Here is a 10,140-nt window from a genome sequence, read left to right on the forward strand (position 1 = left end):
ATTTCCAAATAAAAAAAAAATAAAAACAATTCATTGAGGCAAAGGTTCACTGACATGCATAAAGTTCAAAAGAGGTCATATAGCTTAGTGACACATGCTAGTACAGGCACATCCTATAATTGCTATTAAAAATAATTTAGAAAATATTATTTCAAATTTAGAACGCGCATCGTCATAGAAACAAAAATAACAATAGAAATTCGGAGTAAAATAAACGAGTTTGACGGCATCGCCGAGGTTTATTTGTTACAAAAAATAATTGAATATTGCAAAAATAAATGATGTTTTCCGACGAGGAAATAAAAGAAATACCAGAGAGCACTTTCATGAGACCGGGCGACGAGATAATAAGGTTCACGATCTTCCATTATTTTGTGAAAAAAGTTTAAATCTCCGCCATATTGATTTATATATTTTCCGTTGTCTGGACGGTTGTGTTTTATTTTATATTTATGTGAAGTTTTATCGGTCGTTGTGTTTTAGCATCCGCGAAGTGTGTCTGAGTGACAAGTTTGACAAAAAGGATTTGGGATATCGTAACGAGCCACTTCTGTCTACTACTGCCACAAGTGATGTATGTTTCACATTGTTTTAATTAATAGTGATGTTTTTCCGATATTTAGATATTTATTGAAGTACATTACTGATTTACGTAATTTATAAAATAAAACGACTTTAATGAAATGTCTATATTTTCACAAAAGTATCAGATTTTTAGTTCGTTTGTAAATAGTTTCTTAATTTTCTAACATAAAGATGGGCTATTCCCGCAGTATATTCATACAGTCATAAAAGACATAATACATATATTTGACGGCGTAGTCTAGCGGTTTAGCATGCCGCCTTTCTTCTGATGGTAGTGGGTTCGATTCCTCGTACGGTACAAACATTTGTATTCCTGAGTACCTATCTATGATTGTCTGAGTATTTGCTATGTATATTGTGTTACAACATTTGTTTACAACAAAAAAATGTATCTATTTATTTATTGTATTTGTATTAGCTGTCTAGTACTCATGCCACAAGTTCGCCTAAGCGTGGGACTAGCGAGCTGTGTGAACTGACAAAAAATATGGATGTACTCGTACATAATATACAGCCGTCCCTTTTTACCAGTTGGATGTTTCCCGTTCTCTCTTCCGCGATGGTTTCTTTCCGGAGAATACGGCGAGATTTGCATGGACTGAAGAAGATGGAATTATTGCCTCTTTCGTGTCTGGACCACCGTTTAGCCTCGAACAGGCCAATTTCTCAAAACACTTAGAAAAGGAGTTGAAGAATGATATAAAGGTATTACATTGAATTCTTTATTTTAATTAATATGGTATAATGATTATCATAGCAATCCATAAAAAACAAATGGACAATGTTAAAAAGGAAGTCAAGTTTGTGAATGGGCTGGCAAACTTGCACTACAGATTAACCACAATTTTTTTCACATCACAAAGGTTTTCATGAGAGTACCGCGTGGAGGTCGATCTGCCATACTTCTTAGTTAGTAATTGGTATGGCTGCTAAAAGCTGAAATATGACAGCACCTATTTGACCAATTATTTCTATGTATGTAAATGTAAGAAATTTTATATAAAAGAAATTATTTTAAAAGTAAAAATGCACTGTAAAGATAAAACAGCTGTGACTGCCCATAGAGTTTAGTATAATATTTTAATTTTGGGTTATTTGAAAATTTTGAGTTTTTAAGTAATAATAATAACTTTATTCATTACATTTTTTACAATATTTTTTAACAAAATCTTTTCTTTCAGATGGAAGCTGATACGTCGAGTTCATTTCAAACCACCAATCGTAACGGCATAACGTTCGCTAAGAAACCCGGTAGTGATCCCCAGCTTGTTACTTCTACGACCCCAGCTAATTCAGGAACCGGTATGTTATTCAGCAATCTAGTATACCATATTAGGTATATATTGTGTCATTAGTTTTCACTATGGTTCTAGAAATGTTATTTAGGGTTACAGTTCTAAAATTTTAATGACCAAATTATTAAAAATTAACCACAATAACCGAAAAATGGTTACAATTTGACCAAATTTCTAGATTTTTCTTAAATGCCCACAATTTTCAAAGCTGTCAAACCTGTCACCCCGTTTCCGCTCAGCGGTAAGTTCTGGCGCATCCTGTAATAATACAGGTGCCCCAGAATATACGCTTAGAAATTGTTATATATATAAATATATAACAATTTCTAAGTTACTTTTGTATTATGTAATCCATCAATCCATTACAGATCGTGGCAAAAACGGTCAAGGTCCATTTAAGGTGGACAAGGCAGATCCTCGCTCCAGATTTCATTTTGTCAAGTACGTGAAGAGACACGGTCGTACTGTCAAGTTGTGGGAGTGTGGAATGTGTAAGTTGAGTTTTACCTGAACTTAGCTTTTGTATATATAGACGACGGTTACCACCATCTGGTGGGCCATAATTTTTTTTTATCATTCCAGTTACATAAAAAATTAAAGAAAATTGTCCTGCAGGTAGTCGAGAGTTTCAACACCAGTATACTCTAATGCGTCACCTTCCAACGCATACTGACGAGAGGAACTTCCACTGCAGCGCCTGTGGCAAGAGTTTCCGTCAACTGTCCACCCTCAGTCAGCATCGTGCCATACATTCTGCTGAAAGACCTTATGCTTGTGAGGTTGGTGTGCTCAAAGATTTTCTGTATTATTTTATATATTTCTTAACCACCTTATGGTTTGTAAATAATTACCGTCGAGAATTCACGCAATCTAGTCCCAAGCTAAATATAATTATTATAGGGACTATAGAACTGATAGTAATACTTATTTTTTCGTAAAAGCGCACGTGATATACAGAGAAAACAATCACAATTGACAGCCTCGTGGTCTAGCGGTTTAGCACACCGATTTACTGCCGATGGTCGCGGGTTCGATTCCTCGCATGGCACAATGTTTATATTTTACGAGCAATCGAATCCGAGACCGTGGGAAGTAAAGCGGTGTGTCAACGAAATCATCGAGGCTAAGAATATGTAAAATTAAATAATAATATAACTTTACGACTGTAATTGTAGATGGTGTATTTAGAAGTATTGTCAACTATACTTATACATGTTCCTAATATTCAGGTATGCAATAAGACTTTCAATCGAGTCTCTACCCTCATCTCTCATCGCAAGACTCATTCTGATGAAAAACCCTACAGGTGTCATATTTGTCCTAAAGGCTTCCACCAGAAAGGTTACCTCTAGTATTTTTAATGATTTTAATCATATTTATATTATTTAGTCTTTCAAGTTTACCAAATTTAAGTATGTATGTTAAATTACTAGTAAATATTATAGTGACAATGACAAGTCATTACATCATATTTACGATACTATGTTATTTATACAAAGTTGCCTGCCTCTGTATCGTCTACTTCAGTCGCCAAGCGTGCTTTCTAAGACGTGTTTCCGTTGAAGAATTAATAGTTTCCTTATATTCATTATTATATTATATTATTTATTTATATATTCCCTATAAGGGGAGATAAAGCAATGAAACTACTGGGTACGGAGATATGACATCGTAATTCTTCAGGATGGATCACGGTCGATCGCTGTACGTCCCATATATAGGCGATGGTTACCACTTACCATCAGGTAGATCGTTTGCTATTTTAATTACAATAAAAGATACAATTTTTAATTTTCTTCACTAGACATCAAATAGTTAGAAACACTGTGAAGAATTTTCATTTTATTGTCAGGAAACTTGCGCAATCATCTATTCACTCACACCAACGCACGGCCGTATCGTTGTAACATCTGCCTTAAAGGATTCAACCAGCAATCAAATCTTGTTTGCCACAAAAATAAGGTGAAAATGCTATTTATACAAATAAATTGTAGTAATATTGTCCCTTAAATTTTTTTAAAGTGATTAGTGATTTAAAGTGAAGTGTGACAAAAATAGGTGTTGAATAAATTCACAGTTACACAGTCTAGAGTGTATACAATATTTGTTACATGACCTTAGTACAGCAAGTTCATATTCTTCAGTAACCGCTTACCAACAAATTATTTTAATCAATCTTCCTAAATTAGACTTGTTGTCATATTGGTGGACGTAATGCCTATACGTGAGAATACACTCGTTTTTGTTTTTATTTTTAATTCAGACCAAATGGCGAGGGATCATAATGCATAACAACATTAAATAATATAATGTGACCTGGTTTGGAGAATCACAAAGTTGTTCCTTATCCTTATTATAATAGAATATTAAATATTTATCCTTCGTGTATGTAGATCTGTATGCGATATACGTACTATTTATTTAGGCACATCCTGATGATGACTGCTTCACCATTGCTCCTCAAAATAGAAGTGCTACATATCCCCCGCCCTTGAATACCGAGAATCAGTCGGATTCTACTAGGTAAAGCAAATATTATTTATCTTTTATGTTTAAATACATTACTATCGATAGCTGTATTATAAAGCTTATATAAAAGTAGTATTTGGCGCTTGTTACAGGGCTTCAATTGGTTCGTGTATTTTTTTTCAATTATTTGTGATTTGTTTTTGTAGTCACTTCTTACGATATTCAAGAGATAAATAATAGAAAGGAGTAGAGTCACATCATATTCTTTCGCCATATAACCTCACATATTAGTCGAGATTTATCATGTAAGGATCATAGTTTATTAATCCTTTTTGATAAATTAAATCTTTTTTGATCTAAGACAGTTAATTAGTAAAAGCAGTAAGTTAATTTTAACATTGGTTTAGTTTTATTTACTTTAGCTTATGAAATTATTTTTATTTTTAGTTAATAACATTATTTACATTATTGTCTAGATCACCACCTGACCAATGTGAAGTCACTTCCTCTGTAGGCCCTTATTTACCGGCAGTCGGAGGTCCGTCCACTTCCACATGGAAACCTTGGGAATTTTCCAAACCTCTGTCTGAATCTGGTGATGTTTGGAATGATGCTGCATGGAGTTCTACAGGCAATGGTGTGATTGTGGATCCTATAAAAACGTATCATATGGGAGTTGCTCTAGCCACCAGGCAAACACCATTTGCTTTACTCAAACCTGAAAACAGCACTCCGGTTTTGGTTAAAGTGATTGATACGAAGCTTCCTGGTGGGAAACAGGTACTTATCTATACCGAGTAAAGCTTTTAGAGTTTACTAGATTATTGAGATTTTGAAAACAAGGAACCTTGTTTCTATTGATGAAATGTTCAGTTTTATATATCTAGTTATGTTTTGTCTTTTAAAAGAATAGCAATCAAGATCTAGTCAATTAATTTCAACAAAAAAGAAGTAACAAAACTATAACGTATCTAAGTGTTTTGTGTATTCTTTTGATTTTATTTGTCCTACTTTGCGTTTAATACATATTTGGATGTTTAATAGATGTTGGTACCGGCTACAGCGAAGGATTTAAGGGTCGGTGGAAAAATAGTACTGAATAATGAAGATAATTCCTCAGTAAAGGTACGCATTTCTGTGTGATCTCATCTATGTTAATGGCTTAACCTATTTTTTATTAAATAAAAAATAGAAAATACTGCTACTTTTTATACTCTTGGGTGATTACAGAAGCTATCCAAAAATACTTAATATGGAAAAACAACGTTTTCTAGGTCCGCTAGTACTTTGATATAATTAAGAAATTTCTTAATATATTAATAACAAAATTTTCCCGTGTAACCTAAGTAAGCACTACAAAAATTATTTCTAAAAAAACTAGTGGGGGTGCTACATCGTGGCACGAAGATACAATACCAATATTTGTGAACAGGAAGGAGATACCACAGTTGATCCAGAAGTAGCTGGTGCTGTGCAAATAAGAGTTCCGGTGGTCGCGACAGTGGTACCCAGGTTCCAATCTGGTGGTAGACTGCATCTCGCCGTCGAGGAGCCACATCACGCATACCACACCGCTCTTTCTACTGACGGTATGAAACATATAAGATATACGATATATGAAACATATAAGATTAAGTACTAGGAATATACGAATGCGAATATGTAAAATTATATATATGTGGTCTTTTTTATAAGCTTATTATTATTACCTACGAAATTATTTAACTTTTGGGATAAAAATATTTCTATTCCAAAAACTATTATTTTTACGCTACATATGAGTTTTATGTCATTATCACTCTCGTTATGATTTTTTTATAAATATATTACTATTCTCTCCTTTACAGTAGGTCCAGTGAAACTAGAACCGTGTACAGGTGAAGCCGACTTTTCAATCTCAGCATCCTCCAGTGCATTGACAGACTTGGATCCACTCCGGACGACCGCCCCATCTGTTGATTTCCACGATTCAGTACTAAAATCAGGTATGTAATCTGTGACATCGAGATTATCTGTTCGATATTATATTCTGCCTGCTGCACTTCGCAGATCTGCATATGCTGATAATGCAGTTGTCTATAAATATTTTTTAATAAAAATGGCCTCTTCTATATATATATTTTTTTTGATTAATAGAATGGGATACTAAAATACTTCATTAATTTCATTGACTGCCTCGTTGGCCTAGCTTATTAGCACACCGCCTTACGCGATGGTCGCGGATGGTTCAATTCCTCGCACGGTATCAACATTTGTCATGAGTGTGATTGTTTTTATTGATCTGCGTGTTGTTCTACGTATATTATGTACGTATTAAAAAAATAAAGTATATCAAGTCTTTATATCAGTTATCTAGTACTCATAAGCTTAGGTCTTGATGGCGCAGTGTGAATTGTCGTGAGATGTTATTTATTATTATTTTAAAGGTGTAAGGATATCGTCTAGCTGTGCCCTGCCGCCGCCAGCTCCGTCCCCGCCCCTCGACCTCATTTCCATGGATCTGTTTGAACCCATGGAGTGTATACCGATGGGTAGGTATATCTATAAATACAGAATATTATTATTAATTATATAAATTCTCTCTCGAACTTAATGTTATCCCTAATTTATACAGAAATTAGTTTAATATTGTTTTGGGTGCCTGTGGTCACAAATATTCACAATTTCTAGGAACAAAGACGTGGGTGATCGCAAATTTTATTGAACTTGCGTAGCTAATATATGCTTTTATAGGTAATTGAAATGGCAAATATGGTGATGCCTCACCTGATGGTCAGAGGTAACTGTCGGCTATGTACATGAACAGTACCATGGACATCACGTTATCATGTGACATCTTCGATACCACTTATGCTTTGCATATTTGCATAAGAGGCATGACATCTTAATCCTCTGGAATGCCAGAGGATTAAGATGTCCTGCCTCTTATCCTAATAATTTCGCTGCCTAATCTGTACCCTATAACTGAAAAATTGTTTACAAAGTAAGCTAATTGAAATAGATGAAATGAGGTATAATAAGGTATAATAATCACCACACTATGAGTTTTTAGTAATAGCACAGATAACATAATATTACATAGTAATAGATATAACAAAAAAGGTATTTTCCTATTTTATTATTTACCTAGAATCACTCTCAACCATAGAATTGAAATAATATATTTACAAGTCCTTGTGGCATTTGTTTTTTATACCTATGTAGGACCGCAAATAACTGCCGTGGACATTGTAGAACACCCGCCTCCGTCTGATGACTCCGACATATTCATTGGAGAATTTGAAGTGAGTACACAAAATTAACATCTGAAAATAAAATCATTATCTATAAAAAATCTGTATTGGAAGTCATATTAAATATGCTTTGGTCGTACAGTGAATTAGGACACCTTACTTTCGATAATAGCGTGTTGTTCCTCGCACTGTATAAACATTTGTATATATTGTTGATTATGATTGAATTGGTATGGGGTGTTTTCTGATTATTACGTATTTATTTACAAGACAAGAATATCAAGTATTTCTAACATTTAGTTAAGCTCCCATAGTAAGTAGAAGCTCTGATTAGTTTGTGACTAGAAACGCTGTGCGTTGGTTATTATTCTTGTAATTTAATGCAATTGATTGGTTTTAGCCGTTAAGGCATCAAGAACAAATTCATTTTTATATTTATAATAATAATAATAATATTAGTAAGGCATCTCTGCTTTTCAGATCGCTCTGCTGTCTGGTTCTTTTTGTATCATTAAAAACTTTTGAATTATAATTCATAATAATATTATTAATTATTATTGTTATTTATATTAATGTATTATATCACATATTGGGTTGAATATGAACTATAAGAACGTAATTTAGAATTGTAAAGGAATAATCAATGTTTATTTTGCAGGACAGTATCGCGCTATCGGATTCAGATTGAATTTTATTTTAAAAGTTTATTTATATTGTTTATTTTATTTTTTTGGTTTGAAAATGTTTGAAGAATTACCGGTTCGATTTTAGTTATAAGTGAAAATGAGTTATGTTTGATAATGTTAATAAATTATACTATTGTATAAATTTACTTTGTGTTTCTTTCCATATTATTTACATGCATATTATTATATATACTTTATACGTATATAATAATGATAACGATATTCCCAGGAATATCGATTATTTCCTGTACCTATATATGTATAATTATTCTCGTACGTGTATACCAGCCACAAATAAACCGACTTAACTTTTACATCGACCCTCGAACACGCGATTAACGGAAGTAAGCCGGTGTGTTAAACCACTAGACCACCGAGGCCGTCAAATAAGAGGCATAAACAAATAAGAAGCATGCTATCTTATTTTACTGAAATGGCAATTCTAAGGGGAATCTGGTTTTTTATGTAGGTGATAAAACACGCTGTTCACGTATATAGTTGATGGCTACTGCTTACCATTAGGTGGGCTGTGAGCTTATTCACCATTTCAATTACATAAAAAAATACATCCATACGAAGTCGTGGCTATTCCCTAGTTTATTATTATTTCTCAAATATATAGGATATCATTACGAATTCGAGTATAAAAGTACTCCCTATCCTTAGAGGAGGTAATTTCCTGTGTGCCGTGTCAATAATCCGATATTATGATGTTGCGATGACATCGCTATTATATCGCAGTATTGTCGTTGTCATATCGTATGGTTATCGGCACGTGGACGGAAATAGGCCCTTTGGGGCGGCACTGAGCAGTTGTACAACCCTAACGCTTAGTTGTCGTAATCAACGATAGATGGCGTTAGTAGTAGTGAAATACTTTAAATATTAAATTTACTTATTATTCGTCGTGAGTATAATTCTACTATTTCTAGATTGATTAAGAAGATATATAACAAAACAACTTAACATAAATTTCAAAATAATTCTCACTTAATTATACACACTTATATTTATATACCTACAAATAAATAAAATAATCTACAAAAAATAGTAACTCTGCCAAAAATATATCTCTTGAAATATTATATTATATAGTTCTTATAAGTTTTGTATATAGTCTAATTATTTTAATATACTCAGTAATAGCATTTTGATGCCAGTCTAGTTTCCGTTAACTTTTACATCGGTTGCAATTAGTATTTCAATATAATTATTCGTTTATTAATGAAAAAATATTTGTGCTGTATTTTCCTGGATTAAATAATTAATACGGATAATGCGTAGTTTTTTAATACTCGAATCACAAGTTACATGTGTCATAACAACCTACTGCTTCAGTCAGCTTTTTATATTTTATTATAACCTACATTATTTCAATATAATAAAACATTATCAGAACACTCCCATTAACTACGTCATTATTAAGATTGAATACTATGAAGCCTTTATTATTGTATTGTTGCTACTCAATAACAGATGGCGCCACACGGTGGTCTCATACGTTTCATATTCTACTAAGAAATAATATATTTTGTAAATATTAAAATTAGTAAATACCAATATAATTTATATTTATATAATTATATAATACAATATTTTGTGGTTGTATTTTTGTCTATTTATTTATTATCTATTTTGTTATAAATAAATCATGAGATACATACATACTAAGTATGATATGTAGATCAATTTACCTACAATACCTAAATTAGTATACTTATAACATTTACCATTTTTGTGAAGGTAAAACTATATTAAAATATTTAATAGCTATTTATTCTACAATACCGACGCCTTATAGCGAAACTATTTTCAATGTATCAATATGGAAGTTAATTTTATGGATTGAAAAAAGTATAAATCTAATTCGTA

General features: G+C 32.6%; 1 protein-coding gene across 1 annotated transcript; it reads left to right on the plus strand.

Annotated features, from left to right (window-relative positions):
* The first annotated feature begins 242 nt into the window (after positions 1-242).
* On the plus strand, positions 243-8,354 carry LOC131854003 (uncharacterized). The gene is made up of 16 exons (XM_059205126.1): positions 243-352; positions 484-574; positions 1,117-1,290; positions 1,767-1,887; positions 2,249-2,371; positions 2,496-2,659; positions 3,110-3,221; positions 3,733-3,842; positions 4,306-4,403; positions 4,826-5,129; positions 5,394-5,474; positions 5,782-5,938; positions 6,197-6,334; positions 6,776-6,880; positions 7,554-7,633; positions 8,241-8,354. The coding sequence occupies exons 1-16, from the start codon at positions 279-281 to the stop codon at positions 8,268-8,270; spliced, it is 1,962 nt and encodes a 653-aa protein (XP_059061109.1). The 5' UTR covers positions 243-278; the 3' UTR covers positions 8,271-8,354.
* The last annotated feature ends 1,786 nt before the right edge of the window (positions 8,355-10,140 follow it).

The sequence above is a fragment of the Achroia grisella genome, unplaced genomic scaffold (genome assembly GCF_030625045.1).
Source record: "Achroia grisella isolate CSIRO2021 unplaced genomic scaffold, CSIRO_AGI_Agris_v1 utg918, whole genome shotgun sequence".
Lineage (NCBI taxonomy): Eukaryota > Metazoa > Arthropoda > Insecta > Lepidoptera > Pyralidae > Achroia > Achroia grisella.

Coding starts and splice junctions, on each gene's coding strand:
- LOC131854003 (XM_059205126.1), top strand. CDS start 279: ATGATGTTTTCCGACGAGGAAATAAAAGAAATACCAGAGAGCACTTTC. Junction 1,291..1,766: donor AGTTGAAGAATGATATAAAG/GTATTACATTGA, acceptor CTTTTCTTTCAG/ATGGAAGCTGATACGTCGAG. Junction 3,843..4,305: donor TTGTTTGCCACAAAAATAAG/GTGAAAATGCTA, acceptor CTATTTATTTAG/GCACATCCTGATGATGACTG.